This window comes from Chelon labrosus, assembly GCF_963514085.1.
Source record: "Chelon labrosus genome assembly, chromosome: 15".
NCBI classification, from domain to species: Eukaryota; Metazoa; Chordata; class Actinopteri; order Mugiliformes; family Mugilidae; genus Chelon; species Chelon labrosus.
In genome coordinates, this window is record NC_140348.1 from 20,515,623 (window position 1) to 20,538,920 (window position 23,298).

Here is a 23,298-nt window from a genome sequence, read left to right on the forward strand (position 1 = left end):
CGTCCTCATGAGAGAGTACGTGCGGCCTCAGTTATGCAATGTTTTTTTTTTTTTTTTCCCCGGTTTGAGATCCCTACTGATCTAATTTGACATTTGGGTGATGAGCATCATGAGGAGCCCCTAACGTTCCACATTTCCTAACCAACCATGAGTCAGAGAGCAGAGTCGCTTTGCACGACGCCATAAATAACCACGTTTTGATTTTTTTTTTAACCAAGATACACACAAAATGTCAGGAGGCCACTATTAAAAAGCATGTTTGTGTTTTTCCCAGTGTCAGGTCTACACTATCACAAGCAGTGACCTTTATTTGAACACAGCCAGTGTGCAGGAAATGAATGAGTAAGCCTCTGCTTTTTTTGTTTTCATCACAGGAAGATAGCGTGTAAAACTGGTGCTGGTCAAAATTACAACCCAAGCATCATGCTCTGGCCTTTCTCTTCCCCTCTAGCCTGCAAGAGTGTGTTTTTTTAAGGAGGAATCTGACTTAATAACATGCCACCGGGGTAGAAAAAGCTGCGGCAGAGCTCTGGCTGAGGTGTGACTCAACCCAGAACCAGAGAGATGAATTATTCATCCATTCAGCCAATCGTCTAGAACGGCACCGGAGAACAGAGTGAGTAGGAGGAGAAACCAAGGGTGGAACAATAAAAGCAGATGTGAAACAAGGCCTATGGTAAACTAGAGAGACTGGGACTTTAGAGCAACTTCTCTGCTGGTGATGTAAATGTCAATGATCAAAACATAGCAAAATTAGAACAATTAACGACCCGAGTTGAAAGTAGAGTGACGATCACAAGACCTCAAGATGTAAGCCTGACGACTCTTTAGTTTGTTCTCAAGAGTGAAAGACTGGTAGTGGTTTTGACAGACCGTAGTAGAGGAGCTTTTGGAGTGAAACCCCTCATTACTTAAGGTTAGGCATTACCAACACGGAAAATGTAGATAGAGTGTGGTCTGGTTGGCAATTGTCAGTTACTTAGATTACTTTGAACATTACTAATGTGAAGAAAACTGCAAAATGATAGTAGTTATTTGCAGCTGCTATGAAGATTATGCATTGCTAAGAGATTCTGCTACTTTACCAGATGCATATTTACACACAAAACGACGCATTAACAAGTAAGTTAGGGCTAAACTGAAAAACTGTCTTCCAGATCTTTAATAAAAGCTAATTAGGAGTCATTCAGTGTAATCCAATCTCAAAAACAAAAGCAAATAATATCATGAATAATTTCTCCATTTCTCTAAGGAGAGAGCAATTAATGCAGCAATTTCTTTTTCTCACTTTAATGTGCTCTTAGTTGCTCAGATGTGGATTGCGATCTATACGCGTCATCATTAATTGCTTCAGATAGATAAAGCAGTTACACACATTACAGCTGAATTAATGCCGCATAAATTGCAGCGTAACGTCTCAGTTTATGCACTCGGGGAAATATTGCGCACGCTGTCCTCACAACAAATAATAATAATAAACACCGAGAATGGAGGTGAAGCAGCACTGCCATCTTCGCTCCCTCTTTAGTATTCGCTACATCTTGCCTTGCGCTTTGCTCGACAAGTTTAATCTTCTTTAGACAAGGATTTCCAGGCTTTACCACAAGCAGAATGCAAAGCACAGAGCAGATCTCGAAAAAAGGTAATGAAAAGTGATGTGGGAGGAATACGCGACCAGAAAATCTCTACTTTTCATCTGCTTTCACACGGCAAGTGTCTGAGGTCACACATGCCACTGATCGTTACAATTATAAACTGCAAAAAAAAAAACATGAGCAATGTAGCTGCACAACGGTACTTACAAGATGAGTCCCATCATCCACAGGGGAATGATATGTCATCCATTTTTATGCGAAAAGCTAAAACCAACCCGAATTAACATTAGTCCAAGACTGTAACCGACTTTAGCAGAAGAGTCGTGCAGAGCGAAGATCATTCAGCTGGCACGGTTTGGCAGAAGATGACAGAAAAAGCAAGGCGCTTCAAACATCTCACGTTGGTGTTTTGAAACATCCTGTTACCTCATAGTGAAACTGAACAAGCAACAGGCGAACCTGGTCTCTTACTGATTGGCTCCTGGCCAGACAACCATTCTACTAAATTGACTCTGCCTCATCAAGATTCAGAGAGATTGGACACAAAGGAGAGAGTGTGGCCTCAGATACTTAAATGGAAGTGTGGCCAAGGCACATGGTAGCAGAGCACGGCCACACTGTAAAGGAAGAAATTCTAAATAACTGAGAGCAAGGCTTAATGGCAATCATTCTGTTAAACTGCAGCTATAACACACATACACTTTAATTAAATGGAACAAATACTATGCAAAAAGTGATTGTGATTGTAGTGGATTCTGAGTTAATTAGGGTTTCAAAGTGGTATTAATACACAATGAATATAAATAGGAGGGCTGGCTGCCTGTAAAGATGAACAAATCCTCTGTGACGTCAACCATGAGATTCCTGGAGAGCAGTTTTGAAGCTCAATGTGGTGGCACCGGCAGTCACCATCTTGGCAGTGCATCACTCTACCCAACTCCAGGTTAATTTAAAAAACGGTGGAGTTTTTAGTGAAGCTGAGGCAGGCGGCTCGTGACCTTCATGTACACCTTTAAGTGTTGACATCAAGTGCCCATTCAGGGAACTGCCACTTTTGGCACTTCCTGCTCGGGGTTAATTTTTGAGGTTGCTGCTTGGACAAAGAGGGAACTGAATCCTGGCCTTAATCTAGTATAAACAAATCTTAACTATCACGTTTAGACTGTACTGTCTTGTGACTTAAAAATGCATTTGATGAAAAAATTAAAGAATCTATTCGTGGCTTTCCGCTTTCTCATTAAACAAACTTATGACAATGATCTCAGAAGAGGGAAATGAAGTCAAGCTTGGCCCACCCAGCGGTGCTGACACACGTCACGGTGCTGTGAATAAGTGACAGAAATACCAGAGTGAGATTAACAGAAATCAAGATGGAAAACAGAGGCACGAGAGACAAGAATAGAAGATAGAAGAGAAGACGCAGGTATTTTCATACTTTTTTTTGTGACATCTTATTGATTGCTGCAGGTGAAGGAGTCTGTTTGCCATCAACAACACAGAATTAGATACCGAACAATGGGGCATTGCTGTCAGTGTTTGGACATTTCCCATGATTAATTTGTCATGTTTACTTGTGTACTGAAACATGAACAGAAGACGTCACTTTGATGGCAGTAACAGACGTTATGCACTTTGGGATTGGCAGCATGAGCCGGAGAAAAACATAATTTCCAAGTAGTGCATGTGTGTGCTACAGGCTGTCACTGCGTGTCCCCATCAGGTCCAGTCAGGAGGGAGAGCTACAGTATCGGCAAACTGAAGAATACAGCTGTGCTCACTTAACCGTCTCTCCGCATCTCATACACACACACAGCACTTTGATTTCTGCCGAGCTGACAGGTGGAGGAGCAAATGCGGTCGTCCCGAGGGAGTTGCCGCAACAAAAGTGACACAAAAAGTTACCATTAATAGAATGGCAGTGAACGCTTGGTGCAGTCAAAGCGTTATTACTATGGCAACAGAGAAAAAAGCGAGCACTGATTCTGCAGCTGATACCTCAGCACAGGCACAAAGTGGTGCACACCACCACCAGAGATCGTGGCGACTACAGTGGAAGAAAGTCATTATTTCCAGAAAAGGAAAAGCCCACAGGCCTTCTCTGCACTCATTAACTCTAAAAATGATAATAGCTTTTTCTGTCTTTAAAAGGACACATTGCACATGATAGATCAAAAGTAAAGGACTACTGTGATGGCTAAATCAGCTGTGTGTGTGTGTGTGTGTGTGTGTGTGTGTGTGTGTGTGTGTGTGTGTGTGTGCAGGGCAGATCACTATTAGGCCTGCAGTCTGATTCTAATCCAAGTCCCGTGATCTGGCTGCTGCTCTGACAGAAGGAGGGGGATGAAAAGAGCTGCAGAGGTCTGACTGAGATTTCACAACAACCGCTGCAGAAATGAAAGTATACGTGCAATCTATGCTTTACACCTGCGCCCACCTCTGTCCCGTGACTCACTGCCGGGCCCGCACATGCGAGTACAGCTACGTTCAACCACAAAGACATCAACTGAACGGTTCTCTACACTGGTGTTACCCCTGCATACAATTACACACTATATAATTCAGTACAAGTCATATGAGAGCATTTTGGAAAAAGGCTCTTCGTGGCCACTGACTGTGACCTAAGGACAAGTCAAGCAAAACCCTTAGAGTAATTTGGGCATGTGGGAAGAATGTCTCTGAACAATGTTTTCTATTGTTAGATAGAGCTGTTTACCATTTTATCGAGCTTGAAATCGCATACTAGCCCTGGCATCCCACAGCTGATGATGCAGTGAAGATTAAGTATAATACTGAGGAAGGATTTAAATCAAATACTGGAGAAGACCAGTTTTGCAGCTTAAGAGAAAAAGATGAAAACGAATCATCTGTCTTCATCAGAATAGAAACTAGATATGTATTTAAATGCAATTCTTGAATATTATATTTTTCTTAAACAACGTATGTTCTTTACACTCACTTGCCATTTCATTAGGTACACTCGTGAAATCAAATGCATTTTAATAATATGACAGCAGGGCACTGAATCTTATCTTCATGAAGCTTATAGCATTCAGTGTTTGTTTAAAATAACTGAGAGAGCCGTTGATTCAGCTGTGTTTTCATTTTGGAAGCTGTGGTTTGTAGTACTACTGAATTGCATTGTGTCGTACTGGAATATGTTTCTATTATTTCGGTTAGTTTTAGTGTTTAATTCAGTTTAGCAGCACCACAAACTACATCCAGTGGAGTTACCATCTTTCTCACTCTGTTTCAGCATAAACTGAACATTATAACAGTCATGAAATTTGGATTTAGTGCAGGAATGTTATATTAGAAGGCATTCATTTTAACTAGAGTATCTTATGATATGGGAATACAGTCTATATTCACATTTTTAAAGACACCATCTTAAATCTCACGCTTTCTTTCCGCACAGCGCTCCTTTAGTTCTATATTAGTATCATCATCATCAGCACATAGATAAATATCCCTGAGCTGATCCCCCCAGCTGCTCCATACCTGCAGATCCGCTCCCTGCAGTCTACAGTCCATGTACTTTTCCCACGCATATGTCAGATCAGTCTGCTGGGGGCTGGCCATGTCGTCCGAGCTTCCAGGTACAGCAGCGGTCCGGACGTAGAGGATTCACAAAACTCTCCTTCTTCCTGATCCTCCAGGAGGCTGGTAGTGCCCCGGACAGCCCGAACGAAGCGCCAAACGTCCTTTCATAGCAGACTCATGCTCCACTGCGCCGCTCTGCCACTTGTCAACTGCAGATAAACACAAAAGTGTTAGCGGTTAGCAGACAAAACTACTTTGGCTCCAGTCAGCACTAATAGTTAAAGGGGGGCGTACTTGTACCAAGCTTGAACCCGAAACTTTGCCCAGACCAACCTTACACATTGTGGCTCAACCAAAACAAACCGCGCTCCAGTAACACAGTGAGCTAAGCTAGCTAGGGATCTGACAGACTCTACGTTAAGTCTTCAGGCGGCTTGAAGCAACTCATTTCCGGTACGGGTTGTAGCTGTCAAAATAAGAGCACCATTCTCGTCACCGAAGGCTAAACTATTACTAGGACCTTTTAATAAAACAATCTTTAGTGGATTTTTAATGTATTGCTGTATGACAATAAATGCTTACAAATAAGTATACAATCCATTTACTAATTCACTAATAGGACATTTTATTTGTAGATAAGTGCAGCTTTGTAAGTGCTGTATAAGACGTTCAACTAAAGCTAATGTTGAGTCAATTGAAGACATTCAATTTAGAAAATCATTGAAAGATGAAGAAGAAGAAGGTGAAAGTAAAAGGGAAAATAAAAAGGTAATTGCAGGCAATAAAGAGAACTGATAATCAGATATGGACTTACACAATATACAGGGTAAATGGAGCATAAGCAAACAAGGTAAGGTCATGAGTCCACACAGCAGTTGTTGAGATATGTATGGTTCATGTTAGGCTGCATTTAACGTTCATGGGCAAGCAGTCAAAGTGTCTCAAAAGACGTTAACGCCAAAGTGTACAAATAGAAACATGTCACACTTTTGCAAAATAATAATTTTGAAGCTGTATTAATAGCCGATATGTCATTACTTTTGAGAATGATCTCAATTATCTGCCTTAAATGCCTCCTTTATTCCAGCTGAGTAAATTATGAGTGAATTAGCTAGCGCCACTTCGTGTTTTATTTTGAAAGTTCAGCTAATTCAAGGTTTGTTGTCGTAGCTAGCTTAACCGCAACAGACATAAGCAAACAGGCTCGATAACTCAAAACCAAATTATCTGGATAAATACCATGTCAACCTTAGACATGCTATACATATAGAGTTCTGTATTGTATTTTAATTGACAAAATGCACATTCCGGATTTTTAGCTCTCGAGCCAACAGTCGTAACGTTAGCTGTTGTGCTAGTTGTTGCAACGCACCGTCCTGTGTATGGCAGCTGTCAAAACTGTAGCGCAGAGAAACGGAGCACATCCTCAACGGCGTTTCCCGCAAACAAGCAGGTGGTCCCGACGTAGTTTCCCGTTTCTTTCATTCACAATATCCAGCTCAGAGTGGGAGGAATTAAATTTCATACATACCTTTTTTTTCTTTTCCATAAATTAAAGCCAGCTAATGCTAGCCTTCGTCCAGCGGCAGAGTATTGTTTCTGATTTAGCCCTCAGCGCTGACTGCAAGACAACACCAACAATACCGCCCCTTTCTTTGCCTGCCAATTAAGTAGGCTAAAAATCAAGTGACGATATCTTGCGATAACACACAACTTCAATTGGTTGCATTTGATCGGAGGGTAGACATATAGCCACAGTCTTCACATGTGAGAGCCTATACAATTGTATCTGTTATGTGTGCTTTGAACGGGGTATATTATTCCTCGCAGACAAGTTTGAGGGCCGTGGAGCAGGAAATCATCTTAAGCGCTAACAGCCGGCGACATGCCCACAGACCTCTGCCTTGTTTCCCATTGGACAACACACAAGTAATTTCCCAATCAATCAAAGCATTTCCTGCAGGGAATGGTGGTGCGTTTGCGGAATCTCTGTAAATATATAAAACCATAAAACTTATAAATGAATTTAAAAGACGACAGGGAACTTTTTCATAATTAGCCGTACATATAAACTAGAGATGATGCAGTTGAACAATTGACAAGGGGAAAAAAAAGACATTTTCAATATGGAGGGGTTTCTGCTATTGTTTCACAGCAAACTGAGTTATTAATTTCCATTACTAACTTCCTCTTTACCTGACATGTTATTAGCCACATGGTAATCAATTAATCCAGACAAGCACATGGATTATTAATAAAAACAACGTGCATGTTGTAGCAGCAGATTCCAGCTCTTGCGACAAGTTTACATATTCCGATTTTATTTGGGACTACGTCAAAGCACCACTTTACGTCTCCCGTACGTGTGGGCGGCAGCCTCTTGATCCTTTCACAAAGCAGAACCGTCTTCCCGGTAACCCGGTGCATTTTAGATATAGGTCACGTGAGGATAACAAGCACGTCTCTCTTTCTTTTTTTTTTTCCCGACAGGTAACAGGATACCTGTTTAGGAACATGATAGGACAGTGTGTGAGTTTTCATTGCCTCATCGGGTAATGCAGGTAAACAAAAATGAAACGTATTAGAAATAAATATAAAATAATGGTGTAGCATATTAAACAAATGGCAAATATAAAAACACTATATTAAAAATAAAATAAAAATATTTCGATATATTTTTCACATATAAATTATTTATTTATTCAATCACGTGTATAATACGTGACAAGTTATCCCCTTTGCCTTATAATCAATAGTACAATGGCGACACCTACCGGCACCTCGGTTTGTAATTAACCCAAACTAACACACGATGTCGCTGTTGTCTCACTAAAAGCCACAAACGAATGAGCCTAGCACATTAGAAAAAAAAAGTTTATTCTTTTTGCTGCCCAGCATGTAAACTCATCCCACCAGCGTGTACAGACTGTTTCCACCCAATTTCACAATAATACTTCCATGAGATAATTCATAGGTGCCACAGCGTAACACATGAGGAAGTCATGCGTATCTGTGATTGATTTCACATTAAATTATGTGTCCCTTGAGCTTTATTCTTGGTTTATGTGCACTCAGGAAAAAAAAAATAAAAAACAGTAATAGTTTTTTGTATTTACAATTCTCAAAGGCAATTGTGATTTCATAAATGGGACCTGTAAAAAATAAATTGTAGATAAGAATAACACTGAGCAATAAAAGGCACGGTAAGTTCCCCTCTGGTTTTCGGTGGCATTTTCAGCAGTTAGAATTGAGTAATGCCGAGTGGCTCCTAATTTGGGGTCAAACATCCGAACAGTGTCGAACTCTCAGAGCCTCCGTCTCTTCAGTAAGCTTCCTCTATCTCCACACAGCCCACTGCGTTCTCGGGACACTTGCAGGAGCGGCCATTCGGTGTTGCTAAACATAAGTGAGGGCAGCCTCCGTTGTTGAAAGCACAGTAGTTGTTTCCTGGAAAAGAAACTGTTATTAACTTGACGGCGCTTGTATCAATCATGAGACACCACAGCAGGGAGCAACAGGAAACCGCCTCTTCACTGTTTGGTATACATGCACTAAACATATCTAAAAGAAACACAGAGCAAATTCCAGATGTTGGAGGCCCTCTCCCCTGACTCCAAATTCCCTGGCTTTATGAATGCAGCCTTATCTGGAAGGGAGGATGCAGCCTGGTGCTTAGCTTTACCATTACTCATCCCCATCTCTTACTAATAAATTCTCCCTGCAGCATACCTTCTGTTGCTTTCAGGTCAAGGAATGAACCTGTGAATTTTCAGCGTGCACTCAGAATTCTTTATGGAGGATGCAAAACTGGCCTGTAAGGTCATGAAGACTAAAGGGACTAATGGACAATAATCCTCCATTGTGCACAAGGGTCAGGCTATTTCTGAGAATGACTCTTTCCTGCACATCAGTGCCAGTTTTAGTACAAAGACTTCAAGAGCGAACATTTTAAAGGGGAGTTTTCATGCACTCTGGGGGTGTACCTGTAGGACACTGAGAATAGGCTGTTGTGATCCCATATGGCTTGGTACGTTTCTGTGGCTGGAACTCATCGGACTCCCTGCTGGCGTAGCGGTCCACTACAACGATGGCATCCCTGTTATAAACACATTCAGCACAAGAATTTAGCAATCCGGAATTATCCCTGCTGGAGACGTCATTCCGCCTCTTTGAGTTTTGTATAAAGTCTGTCAAGAGTGAGTAAGGGTTAGTCTAGGTTTCCTAGCCATAACTGATACAGTTTGTTGTAAACTGTTGAAGTGTGTGCCTCCCCCACTACCACCACCACCTTTAAACCTTCTCTTGTGAGGCTACAGATCACAGGGAGGCCCTCGGCAGGTCATTCACAGACGCCCGGGCTGAGAAATTGCAAGCAGCTGTCACATTTTAGGACTTGCACGCACACACACACGCACACACACAAACAGCCCCGGTATTTTTTGCACTGGCTAAGGAGTTACTAACATCTAGAATCAGCCACATGGGAAGATAGCTAAACAGTTGCAGGGTGGGAGTGTCCGAACCTGGGAGAACATGAAGGGGTTGAAGTGTGGGTAGCATTTCCACCTTTGACCTCACCTCTCTTTCCTCTGCCTTGACAGATCTGCATTCTTACACAGCACAGTGGACCATGGATAAAGGCTGAATTATGGCTTTGATGAACACATTTAGCCACCTTTCAAACCAAAGGAGCTGGGAATTTTTAGCCTCAGGAACTTGATCCACAGAGGTATGAAAAAGTGACAATTGATTTTTACCCGTCATAACTATAAACCAGTCTCTTCCACTCCAGTCCAGTAAGTGGCAATAATGCAGAAGCCTATACATCAAGGATCGCGGCTTGCAAATGGTGCCGCTGCAACAACGGGAAGCATGGCGGAGATTCAAGCTACTCTGCTGCTTAGCAAACAGGGTCAAGTCTACACTGGAAAACATGTGTGCCCCAGCCACGAAGTGGATTTAACACAACAGGAATTCTAGTTTTCAGTAAGAAAATGGATTTTAGGAGCAATTGTCACGATTTAACAACACAAACTCACACTATTAGGCACAAAAATGCTGCACGTGCTCAACCAATCACAATTATTCACCGCTACAAGCCCCACTCTACAGTTCTTTTGTAAAGTGCTAGTTTAGTCAAATTTATTTGGGTGCCCCAAAAGTGCCATCCGACTTCAATCCCTCCAAACTGGGATGTTTCCCCTGAACGCCTCCCAAATTTAGACCCTGGCCCTTGCTATGGAAATACACTGAGTTCCTCCAAAGCGTCCTAGCCCCTGGGGGAATGTTCTTGTGGTGGAAAAACATCTCTTATGTCACAATTTTAAGTGCATTTTAATTGAAGAAATGTGGGAATGACATCAAGGCACATTTCGAGTAGTATTTCATTCACTGGAATAATGAACTATTTCTTTCACTTACATCCAATGTGGATTAAAAGTTTTAGCAGTTTCAAACCTTTTCCAGTCTGTGTAGTAGATGTTCTTCCCGAGTGATGTAATTCCAAATGGGTACTGAACCCCTTCCAACACCCCACTGCGGTCACCCCGGGCAGGATCCATGCATTCCAGTTTATGTGTGCCTGCAGGCAAGGGGGGTTTTAATTAGTGCTGATTATAAAGCAGATTTATTCTTGGTTGAGTCATCTGTCTGAAATCTACCTGCGTCTGCCCAACAGAGCATTGAGCTCTGAGAGTCGTAAGTCAGGGCATTTGGTAGGCCCAGGCCATCTTTAACCAGCACCCGTCTGTTGGATCCGTCTGTGTAAGATGTCTCAATCTTGGGGGCCTCGCGGTTCCAGTCAGCCCAGTACAGGTTACTGTTGTAAGGAACAGGTATATTGTGAGTTCACTATTTAATTTAGCGTTAAACAATGACAGGCAAAGGTAAACGGTAAATCCCTTGAATTAGTGGTAGATCTTTAGTCCAAATATGAAGCTACAACCAGCAACTAGCATAGCTTAGAAAAAGAAGAAAAGAAAATGAGAAAGGAAGCTAGATAGCTAGAATAAACTAACCTAAAATATATATATTTTGGTGGATTTGTACCATCATGTGCAAACCAACAGTGTCTACAATTTCAGTGTTCATGCTAAGCTAAGCTAACCAGCTTCTTTTAATCTGTCATCAAAAAAGAAAAAAACTAAACAAAAACAAATGAGCAGGTTCTCCAACATATTGGACTCACCCTTTAAATATATATTGCCAATCAAAACTGATTATACTTTGAACTTATAAATGTTCCAATGAACATTAAACTTCATAGTTTCCTAGAGATTGGCAGCTAACTCTGTGTACGTATAAGAAACAGACTGGTACAAGTTTTGTGTAAAGTATAACACACACCCCACAGAGTCTGTGATGATAGGACGAGGGTTGACGAGATCAGAGTTTATGATGACACGTCGCATAGACCCGTCCAGAGACGCCACCTCGATGCGATCCGTTCCAGAGTCAGTCCAGAACATTTTGCGCCCCAAGTGGTCGATGGCAATACCCTCCGGGCTGACTAAATCTGTTAGGAGGACACATTTCAAAGTTCCTTTACCTCATGAAAATAGTCTCCTGATTCAGAAATGTGAAGGATAAAAGAAAGTAACGTTACTTGATATAATGACAGCAGTGGGTTCTCCTCCGTTGATGCTGGCCTTGCTGATTGAGGGAGAAGTGATATCTGTCCAGTACACCTCTTTCTCCTTGCAGTCATAGGCCACGCCAATAATTACAGTCTCCTGTGGAGGGGTCAGCAAACAACAATCTTTGAAGTGCACTTTCTTCAAACAAGAATGGTCAGAACCCCCCCTCCAAAAAAAACAACAAGGAGCAGATGTGTTTTTTTGACATTAACGTCTAGACGCTCAACCAAACAAACTGAGCCCCACACGCAGCATGAGCAACTCAAGCAGACGTCAGGCCAGCTGGTTTGCAAATCAGTGTGGCAAGAAATGCGGATCGTAATTCCGAAGATGTCGGACGGATGTAAGTAATTAGTGTGAATGTCACCATGTGCCTCCAATAAAGTGCAAGCCTTGAATGAATGGAGCAGATGTGGGAATTACAGAGCGAGACCAAGTAATAGAGGCAAGAAAACAGACTGGAGCAAGAGGCTGACCCATTGTATACGCAAATGACCCATCCTATATGTACAGGAATGGTTTTCTTTCGTATAATCTTAATGGTCCAAACATTCTTGAGAGGAAACTGTGCTTGAGATTATTGCTACTGCTATTTTCTCAATTGTCCTGAACATTCGATTGTGAACACACAAAAGTCCAGTGAAATATCTGCTTCACATTTCATCCAAGGCGTCATAAAGAATGCAAAACAAGATCACTCCTCTCTAAAAGAAACTCACAGGGAGATGGAGGACAGCCTTGGCATCGTCCTTTTTCATATCATAGCCGTCCATCGGGACGTGCTCTATACGGCCGCTCTGGGCAAACAACAGATGTGTTCCAGGGGGCAGCGAGTCCACGTCGGGTCGAGGTCGGGGTCCAACAGGTGGGGTCACAACCCTGTAGTCAATGCCTGATTGAGACAAGTATTGGAAGATTAGGAGTTCTCTGTATACGAAGCCAACCTCATCTCAGCTCTGCAAAATCTGTGCAGTTTACTCACACATCGGTCTTTGGCCAGGTCCAGACCGAGTCCCAGAGAGCTCCTGTCCATTTCGGTCCACGCACCAGCATTGCCCTGTGCTGCCATGGCACTGCATCGGTTCATATTCACCATTCTCATCGCATGAAGGGATGTACTGGCCGACAGGAGGCCGGGGGCCCCGTGGAATGTCCCCAGTCACACCCAGGACACTTTCCCTGTGGGTCTGACACTGTGTTTTTGGCCTCTCTGTAAAAAAAAAGATGAAAAATAAGCTACAGAGCGAACACAAACATGCTGCGACAGCGTCACAAATTTATTCATAAGTGTATTTGCTTTGTGGTCTTCTATTTGAATACAGCCACACACAAAATATCCCCTGCACGCTTCATAAGGCATGACAAATTCCAGTAGAAAATGAAAAACAGGTTCCAGCTGGCAGCAATACACTCTGGCGGGACACACTCTTCTGGATAGAACAAACAATACAGTGAATTAAAATGACCCGTTTTCCATTCATCTGTTTTGTGAGTCTGCAACTACATCAAAGAAATGCATTACCCAACTGTCTGCACTCATCACAGATGCTCCCAAAATAAACTTGTAGTAGCAGACTTTGTGTTCAAAGGGAAAATAATTAAGTCTACAGACACACACACACACACACACACAAAAAAAAAGCTGTTGGTGTTTGCATGTCAGAAAGTGATTTACCTGAAGAGCAGTAGAAGCCGTCCCCGTGGTAACCGGGCCTGCACTGGCAGGTAAATGATCCCTCGGTGTTAAAACACACGGCATCCCGATGACACCTGCTTGCCTGGCACTCGTCCACGTCTTCGGGCGGGACATAATAGAGAGCGTGTGTGTGATTACAGAGCACAATCATAAAATAAACTAAAATACTCCCGAAGGCACGCGTTTTCGCAGCCTTTTATGGTCAGAGAGCCAGAGAGAGAAAACATGGGTCACACGGCGCAGGACATCCAGCAAAGATCCGGAAGGAATGGGAGCTATGAATGGGCGCTACGGAGGACTGACTAGCCAAAAGAAAAGAAGACTCAGGACCCACGCATGTGAAATGCTCATCTGCTTTTGATGTTTCACCATTCATCCACTGCAGACGTATTATATAACCAACCTCACCCCTGAGCAGATGGTTTAACAATGATGGTCGTTCTTCAAGAACATGTTATGTATTTGAAAAGTTACATTTCATTTTCAAACTTTGTCATCGCCAACTTTTAAGGCAGTAGTAACAGAGATGTATTTTTCTGACCAAGAGTTCAATACCTCTAAAAGTAAGTAATGATCACTAAACCTGTGTTTAAATTAATTCTGTACAATGCACCATAAATGCACCACTAGTTATTTATAGTGTATATACTAAAATCTTTTATTCTGTAACCTATAATCTAAAGCATATATTTTGTGTCTCTTTGTTGTACCTTGGCAGACTCTACCATCCCCTAGGTACCCCGGCAGGCAGGTGCAGATGTAAGACGAGCCTCCGGTGTAGCTGCACTGAGCGCGCTCGGGGACGTCACAGTTGTGGGTGCCTTCCTCACACGGGTCCACGGGGCGGTCAACCGCTGAGGAGGAGGTGGAGGAGAAGAAGAAGAGGTTCTTGAGATTAGAGAACAAACAAAAGAAGTGCACATGCTAACATAAGCTAGTTCATGTTTACCATCATGGGTAAAATGATCAGTGGCAGATAAGTTTCCAAAAATGTGGAACTACTGCTTTAATATGAAGCAGTTACAGCTGGTGACAATCACACTGATCTTATATACTGTCTCACTATCTTTACTGCATATGCACGATGCAGCATGAGTATTATTTGACCTAGGATACACACACACACACACACACACACACTGCAATGCAATTGGTTCAAAGTTCAAAGTTGTATTTGTGCACTTATAATTAACACATACGCTTCTGTTTGTCTTGCTAACCCTGGCGTCCTTCATTTTTTAATGCATTTTATTACAGTTTATGTCTAAACCTCTATGCAGGTGAGATTTCCCTAATATGTAATTATACTTGACAGCACACAAACAGCACTTACCAACACAGGTCTGCCCGTCACTTCCGAATTGGTAACCATCTTCACATTCGCAGCGGAAGGTCCCGGGCTGGTTGTTGCAGATAGCGTACGGCCCACAGATTTGAGGATTCTCTCTGCACTCATCAATGTCTGATAAAGACATTAGCCTGTTATTAGTATGCTAATAACCCCCTACGTTGGATCTAAGTCCTTAAGTCTGGATTTGTCAGATCAGTGCTCTTCGTTATCAGACACAGGAAGATCAAGGAAGAAGGCTTAATTAGATATCTTGACAGATTGAATCTGTCTGAAATACTTCCTTCCTTCTCCTGCCGTTGGGGGTTTTCCTGTTTGGTCTCTAATGCACAAGACCCTGGGAATGAAGACCATACTAGATACGTTAACAAGGCCTCGGAGTATACACTTTGTTTACCACATGGGACTCTCTGTCTGCTAATCAGTATTACTGTGATGTTTTCCAGGAAGGAAGGCTTTGGGAAGTGGGGGTTATTTTAATAATTGGTCTAAAACTGCTATGGAAACAGTGTACATTAAAGAAAAAAAAAATCTAAATGCAGCGACATCATCTTCATTTCTTCAAACAGTGGAAACAAATGTCCTTTTTTATATTATTTATCATTCTTACCATAACATGAGCGACCTTCGCCGTTGAAACCTGCAGCGCACTCGCAGGTGTACTGGTTTCCTTGTCCCGGTCGGCAAACAGCGTTGGTGTCGCAGCCGTGTCTTCCAGTGTAACACGGGTTCTCCTCTGGCTGTCCTCCTGAGAAGATAAAACAATGCTATTAACTTGTTCATGCGCAAGTCCTGCCAGTGTTTACCTTTCAACGATGACGACAATAGCCTAAAATTATCTCTTTGCAAGGATGTTACAATATGAGGTGCGAAGGCAGGAAGGAAGCGAGCTCAGACTAAATAACCTCCACGTCCTCACCATTTATATCCCCGACCTTGTTGCTCATGGCGTAGCGGATGAGTTCATTATTGGCGTCGTACATGACCATAACTTGGTCCACGCTGAGCATCTGGGTAGGCTTCAAGTCTCTCAGAGTATCATCATGCTGGCAGCTCTGGAAGGTGATGGTCTGACGCCACTGATATGTCCTGGTCTCAGTGGATCCGTCAACTGAGTTCACTGTGTACTCCCGAGTAGAGGATGAGGTGATCACTGAAGGGAAAGACATGCGTATGTAAACAACTGGAAACATGTCTTTTTTAGGCTTTGTTTAAAATCAGAAAGCACATTTAAAGCTGTATCTTACAGTTGTTGCTGTACTGGTAGATCTCAGAGTAAGGACTGATCTTCACGGTGGAGCCGGCGAGCAACTCAGGGATCCGGCCATCCAGGGTGGTGCTTAACACCAGGTGGTCGTGCTCGTCAATGCCTTTGAGGTCCTGTTTGATGGTCAGCTTCTCATTCCCTGGCAGAAAGGTCACCTCAGTCTGCCGTATGAACTCCCCCCCTTCAGAGGACAGAGAAGAGGAGGTTAACTTTAAGACCCTGGCCCTGGATGAACTTTGGCTCACCGCCTTCTGTCACAGCTGAAGTAATGTGAAGGGAATTCATCTGGACAGTGAGTGAAGCTGCAGCTGTATGGCAAACTGACATTTGTTTACAGAGACTGATTATTCCCAAGTCTAGCCAATGAACACATGAGAAGCTGTTGAATGTGAGATTATTTGACATTGTTAAGGCAGGTGGTAAATTTTTTCCCTCTCACCAATAATGCTGAAGCCGTTCTTGAAGCCGGGCTGCTCCAGAGCAAACAACCACCCGATGATACCGCCGAGGGCCGCCAGGGGCTGCAGCGAGGGCCCCACAATCTGAGGGATGTCACTGATGGCGACGTAGGATCGGCCATCATTTACCACAACGTACGAGTGGAGGTCATTGCTGCGGAACTCCACAGGAGTACGAGAGTTTCCCACAAATACTCTTCCGTGGATCTTACCATTTGTCCTCTGAGGTATTCCTGCAAAAAAACAAACGCACACACAAAGAGCTGAACCAAATGATTTTCCCAAGTGGCTCATATGAATTTCAGAAGCTGCGTCAGGGCGACATTTCAGAACACATCCTTTTTGGATTAAAAGAAAACAGTTTACGGTCATTTTTTGATTGTGCAACAAGGAGGCTAGTTCCACCGCGTAAGTGTGTGGACCCTTTTAAAGAAGTTTTTTAAAGATGAAATTCAGAAGTGTACCTTCTGCCACGCACTGTTTCCCACTTCCATAGAAGCCAGGCCTGCAGTGGCAGCAGTATCCACCGGGGTAGTCCCTGCAATCTGCAAACTGGGAGCACTTATTTCTATTGTTTGCACACGAGCCGAGGTTGTATGAAAACACTGGAAACATGGAAAATAAGAAGAACAGGAAGAGCCGACTGTTATCCTCCAGCACCGATAGGTAAAGACAATTTGTCTTAAAGTATCACATGTGTTTAAACACATTTTTGACTGAACCGCTGTGGATCAGGAGATACAGCAAATTACACTAGTCACAAGGTTGTTGGTTTGGTCCCCAACTCCTTTTGCCCATACATCAGATGCTGAACATGCATGGTGGTAGCAGTATTAACATCCAGACATTTAAATCATTCATCTCAAAGTGTACACTGCTATGAACTCACCGTCTACATTGATATCTGTGTCGTCCACCACCACCACTTCCGGGTTATCGGGCTGAAGCGGCTGGTACTGAACCGGATGGACTTCAATTTGTCCCACGTCTGGCTCATAAGGAGGGTATTCCACTTGTTGACCAGTATACTGACGCCTCCTTGCATCAGCGGCCTCCTCGTAGCTCCCGGGCTTTGGTGTGGCCTCCGTGGGCAGGTCCGTGACCTCACCTTCAGCCACATTGGTAAAGTAGGGAGAGGTTCCAATCTCGTACGCCCACACACCTCGCAGGCCAGAGTTGGTTTTCCTACGAGGAGGAGAGGGTTTAAGTTTCTAGGTTTAAAACACATTCACAGTCACTGATCTTGAAACGTTAACCGGTTGACCTACTCTGCTAAAGCCCTCACGGATTCCTCGTCATCAGTGGTGATGCGATAATATGGTCCCTGACTGGAAAACAGGAAACCCTTGACGGAACCTTTACTGAAGCCAGCATGCATGACCGTATTAATGTCTTCAGCCGGTGTGGAGGAAAACTGTATCCCGTCCCTTGGATAGAGGACAATAGCATACGAGGCGCTCTTCAGGGAAGCAATAACCAGCTGGAAGGTGTTTCTCTGAGTGATGAAACATGAGAGATAATGTAAAGGATCTGTTGCGCCATAAATCAATTCAGTAAGCATGTGATGCTCACCTTCTTGTTGCTGCTGCTGGTTTGAGGTTCATGGGTGGCGACATCAACCCAGGTGATCACCACAGCATGCGTGGGTTCGACTTCATCGTCCTCAGGGAAGGCCCGGTTGATGTGCTCAGCCGCCTGCTGCAGAAGCCCGGGACTGGAGTCCTGACGGAAGAAGACTTTCCCCACACCATCGCTCGTGTCCAGGTCTCCTTGCAGAGCTGCGATCATGCCAAAGTTTGGGGGCAAGCTGCCAAGATACGTCGACTCGCTCGTCGGCTCTGTTGTGGCCACAAAACCATTGGTGTTGATCTGAAATTAGAAACTCAAGTTAATCCGTAATGAGATGATTGTAGCACTGGAGGACTGTTTCACCGCAGAGGCAAGCCCAGTTCAGCCTGACCCACTTTGAGCTTTACCTCAGACTCATTAGACTAATGATCCGAGTCAGCTGCTGTGTCCTACGAAGGCACTAATGAACAAACTGGATTTTTACACACTTGTAGTGATTTATTGCGAACACATGCAATGCTTGTAAAAAAAAAGACAAAAAAAAAAAGAAACTTGTTTTATGTCAAAAACACACACTCTGCACATGGGTCCTTCACTTCCTGAGTAAAGGAAAACTATTCCTGGCCCGGGCCGTTCTGTTTCCTGTCCTTGCCCCCGACAAGCAGCCCTAGAGAGTCCCAAGATTGCACGCTAATCTTCATTACAGAAACTTCCTGCCAAAATGGAAGATAGAACTGGGAAAATGATCAGGGAGTATGATCTCAAAGACGTAGTAGAGATCTCTGAAGTTAACGTACAAGGGCTTGGTAAAACATGAATCCCTCCCCAGGGAATGATAAAAACCTCCCGACCTCGTGAATAATTACAGAAAAAAAGCATTACTGTTCCCCCCACAGGGCACAGACAGTTCAGGGCAGACTGTTGCCTAAATAAAAAACAAAAATCTATCTAGACTGCAGCTGTGAAATATGTTTGTGGTGGGTGATGCAGCGATAACCTGGAGGTATCCAGCGGTGGGAAAAACCCCAGATTGTTTTAACAAGAACTTAAATATATAATCTAGACTCATGACTTCTTCGGCTCCTTGGGAGAAACTGGATTTGTTAATATAATATAAAATAATAAATGACAAAGAGATTAAAGTAGTTTAACAGTGGTATCAGTTAAGACTGGCCACACCTTAAGAAGTTAGAGCTAACATCTAATTATGACTACATGGTTTTAATGTAAAAAACTAAACATATATAAAACTTTAGCAAATGTTAAGTCCCTGTCTTTCAGTGTAGTTACTTTCTGATGGCACATTATCTGCGTGAACAACAATTAAATCGAAGATGAAGAACTTTTCTTTGAAACCAGAATTACAGGGAATAAAGAGCTGCTTGTCTGTGAAACACAATGGAGCAGCTCCACAGGCTATACAACAGTAAATAGCCTGGAAGATCAAAAGTCTCTATACTTTAGTCTCTAAAGTGGCTCATATATGCCTGTAAGAGTAACCCCACGGCGTTGAGCTCATCACTTGAGTTTTTTTGGGGGGGGATTGCAAAATACGGTTCCTCGAATCCTTTGGCCCTTGTGTCAACAGTAAAACGATAACCCCGCGGGGAAGCTGTAAGAATGCGTTGACGCATGAAGTCAAGAAGATAGAGCTGCCTCTATGATAAGTGAATCAATATTTACAAAGTCTCCCCATCGACAGAAAAGCCCCTGTCGCGGACTTTTCTTTTGCAACTAGAAGGAATTCAAGTTGTAGCTTCTGACTCTGACCTCCTTTCTGTTCCTTGGGTGTGCGCGCAATGGCGCAAGAGCGATGGACAGTCCACTCATAACCGCCAAATCCAACGCGTTTGTATAATTAGTATGACAATGTTAAAAGTTATGGTTTAACTTACAAAGATGTTTTCCAAAGTGCCATCATAAAACAGCACCGGCTGGTCCAGATCAAGTCGGTGCGTTTGGTCATTCCCTGGTTCCAGTAACTGGTCTCTTGCGCTTGGACCGTACGGGAAAAGTTCGTCTCGCCTTATGCTCTGCACCGATGCCACGAAGCCGAGAAAACTCGCACATAAGAGCCATCCTTGCTTCTGCCAACCCATCGCTGTTCCTTCAGGGGCAGCTGGTCAGTCCCGTGTAAGAGGAGCGAGTGAGAGTAGTGTAGAGTATTGAAGTTTTGGCTGGGGGGCGGAGCAGTTCGCTGCAGTCTGGAAGGAAAATGAGAAGTAGCCTATACTTTTCTTTTCAAGATGTTCCAAGAACATATTCCTGGAGCGGAGTGGTAGCCCGCTGTATGTAGGCAGGCTTGGTGTGCCCCAGTTTTCTGGCACAGGTAAAGAGACATCTGCAAGACAGTTGCAGATTTAAAGCATCATGAGGATAGAACTGAACACATCAGAAGTGATTTTCACATCCTTCCATTTAAAAATAAAAACTCCAGTGTTGCCAGTACAGTAAAACGCAGCCACCTATGTTTATATGATATTATAATACAGGGGCCTCAGTGGAGGGGGTCTCCAGTGGGACAACACTGGAACTGTATTAGCAGATTTGGACACAGGCCAGTGAACATCTGAGGGGCATCAGAGCATGCCTGGTTTGATTGAAACATTATGTAAAAGACAATATCATAAAGCACTGTACCATGCACTAATCATCTGAGGCATGCCGCTGTGACTATCAGACTCCACTCCAGCTGGGATAATGAGGGGTATGCTGGTAACTACTTGGAGCCGCTTCGAACGGATGGTCAGTCATCCGTCCACCGCTTTGTTCCAGTTATCCGAGTAACTGTTGGCCGTGCTGCTTTGACGTTGGGTATTCATAGTCCCCATTAGACCAAATGATTTTAGGTGACCTTTGACCTGTTGAGTAGAGCTACTATCACCCCAGACTGTTTTCTTGACTTGCACTCTGGTCCTTAGGAATGTCTTCAGAAAATATAATATGATAAAATCCGATGATGACATCCAAGTCAATGCTAATTTTCACTACGTTTGATATGGACGGACCCCAGACAATATTTCATAGAGGTTCTGCTGACCGGGCCTTTCTTATGTCCTCTATAGGATATATAAGACTTCATTACACAAGCCACATGAAAACTGATAGTGTGGGTTACACTGTGCATTGTGGATCCTACATTTTAGATAATGACTTTTCTTCTCAGGCTGCAAAACAGCAAACCTTACTCGCTTAGTTTTTAAAGGTTACTCCTAGTTTTGTTCTATTCTTTCTGGAATACTTGATATTTGTTCCGTCTTGTGCTTCTAGAAATCTTCAGATCTAATAATCTTCTGAAACCGAAACGAGTCTTGTCAACGTTCCCACAGTTCTTGTGATAAAAAAAACTCCAAATGGACACTGAGCAAATGGACGGGAACCGCTTCCACCGCAAGTTTAGCCTTTTTCTACTGTCACCACTCTTGCTCCAATCAGGCCTAATCTTAATTTCTGTTAGACGTGGGACTAATTTTCCTGATTGTAATGACTCTTCTCCTCTACAGCTGGAGGGTAACAGTGATGTGGTGTAATAACAGTTTCAGTATCTGGAGGGGCTTTAATCTCTTCTGCCTCACCGTAACCTCAAAATACTTCCTTCTCAAGACTTCACAATATACAGAGAATATACCACAGATAAATTATAGGAGTTTGTCTTTTTTTTTTTTTTTTGGCAAGATGTGAACCAACTAGGGAAAAAGGATATGAGTTATATGCTGACACTGTCTTCTGTTTGTTTCTCGCAGAGCAATAATTACACTCAAGGGATCGTGTAGCAAACAACCTAAAATATGTTTATATTGCTGGCTCCTTCTCCCTCCATGATATATTTGCAGTAGTACGGTGCCACCTCCTGGTCATTCTCTGAAGCTCATACATGTAATTTCTTGACGCAATCCTCATGCAAGTACACAGTTTTTATGGATTAAAATAAGATCATAAACCTACACATATGTACACACATGTATATGCATTTGCTTATCCTATTATTTAACAAAATATTAAAGTTGTATATGAGTGGATGGTAAATCTCATTGATCAACACGACAGAGCTCCTGTGTATGCTGCTAAATTTAGTTCACCGCACTCCAGTGGCGATGCACATTGGGCCCTTGTTGGAGTTGCACTGTCTGGTGGGATATTTACCCTGGGACCAGCGATGTCATTAGCCGTGACTTGTTACTGTCTGTGTGAGTCTGTTTTCTCCAAGCGTGTTGCCAGGTAACCAGCCGCCTGGCGACTATAACGGGACATGGTAGCGTGACAATCAGACAGAAGTGGTATTTCATCACCACTCCATTATTGTTACTTTTGATTTACAGACAGAACGAGTGGGTGGTTTAATGGGCCGGAGCCCGGCTGAGACAACTCTGGGAACAAAGAAGGCATACAGCCTATACATATACCAGTTCATTAGGTACAGTAGTGAATGCATTCTAATATGACACTAAATCGCATAAATAGCACTGAATCTTAGCTTCATTTGTGTTTAATTAAGTCCAGCACCACAAACTACATCCTCCAATGTGATCATAGGGTGAGATTATCGCCTTTCTGACGTTGTTTCAGCATAAACTGAACATTAGAACAGACATGAAGGAGGACTTAGTGCAGGATTGTTATATTAGAATGTATTTGTTTTCATCAGCGTGCATAATGAAGTGGCAAATGAATATATATGTCTTAAATAAATATGTAAAACAAGATACAAATATAGAGAAAACACATTCTTATATCTATGATAACATTCATATCCAAATTTTGGTCTCATAGCTGAGAGGGAAATGCTGTAGCCGACAGCATCCCGTGTGGTGTCTGAGCGCGATAAAAGATTAATGTATGACAACAGTCAAAGGTGAGATGGGGTGACCTCTATCTTTGGCCTTCCTCATGTTCACATGCCCCATTCCTGTGAAACAAAAACCCTTCAGCTAACAAACAGAACAAACTTCACTGGGGTTTTTGCGTGCAGGTTTTAGCTTCTTCTCGTGTTAAAAACCAAAGTCTGTGATTTTAAGAAGGCCGGAAATACTCTTGGTTGAAATCACCCATGAAGATCAGTCACCAGTTGTACTCTTTATTCTGTGAAAACCTTTTTCTGTTTTAGCTCTTTAACGTCTGAGAAAATAATCCTGTACATAATCAGAGCCGTGAACATTTTAATGGAAAAAAAATCTGTGTTGCAGAATGCAG

The 23,298-nt window shown here is 42.9% G+C and overlaps 2 protein-coding genes across 11 annotated transcripts in view; both read right to left on the reverse strand.

Moving 5' to 3' along the window:
* lyst (lysosomal trafficking regulator) overlaps positions 1 to 6,895 on the reverse strand; it is a 55,567-nt gene extending 48,672 nt beyond the window's left edge. For 7 of the 10 annotated variants that reach the window (XM_084562285.1, XM_084562282.1, XM_084562280.1 and 4 more), the window contains exon 1: positions 5,094 to 6,210. In XM_084562285.1, the coding sequence (XP_084418411.1) occupies positions 5,094 to 5,174 (81 nt within the window). In that variant the 5' untranslated portion in view covers positions 5,175 to 6,210. Of the gene's footprint in view, positions 1 to 5,093; positions 6,211 to 6,507; positions 6,600 to 6,666 lie in introns of those variants that run through there. The other 3 variants (XM_084562276.1, XM_084562278.1, XM_084562279.1) reach the window with 3 other exon arrangements.
* Positions 6,896 to 7,853: 958 nt separating this feature from the next.
* nid1a (nidogen 1a) lies at positions 7,854 to 21,075 on the reverse strand. Its single transcript, XM_084561162.1, has 20 exons — positions 20,004 to 21,075; positions 18,112 to 18,408; positions 17,808 to 18,034; positions 17,429 to 17,724; positions 17,004 to 17,144; positions 16,521 to 16,772; positions 16,062 to 16,262; positions 15,734 to 15,967; positions 15,425 to 15,562; positions 14,800 to 14,928; positions 14,177 to 14,320; positions 13,446 to 13,565; positions 12,753 to 12,980; positions 12,490 to 12,662; positions 11,740 to 11,866; positions 11,481 to 11,649; positions 10,796 to 10,953; positions 10,593 to 10,716; positions 9,119 to 9,231; positions 7,854 to 8,582 (listed from the first exon to the last, which is right to left on the reverse strand). Exons 1-20 carry the CDS (start codon positions 20,205 to 20,207, stop codon positions 8,458 to 8,460), a joined length of 3,600 nt encoding a protein of 1,199 aa, XP_084417288.1. The 5' UTR covers positions 20,208 to 21,075; the 3' UTR covers positions 7,854 to 8,457.
* Positions 21,076 to 23,298: the final 2,223 nt, after the last annotated feature.

Coding starts and splice junctions, on each gene's coding strand:
- nid1a (XM_084561162.1), bottom strand. CDS start 20,207: ATGGGTTGGCAGAAGCAAGGATGGCTCTTATGTGCGAGTTTTCTCGGC. Junction 17,145..17,428: donor CACAGATATCAATGTAGACG/GTGAGTTCATAG, acceptor CCATGTTTCCAG/TGTTTTCATACAACCTCGGC. Junction 16,263..16,520: donor GAACGGCTTCAGCATTATTG/GTGAGAGGGAAA, acceptor TGTCCTCTGAAG/GGGGGGAGTTCATACGGCAG.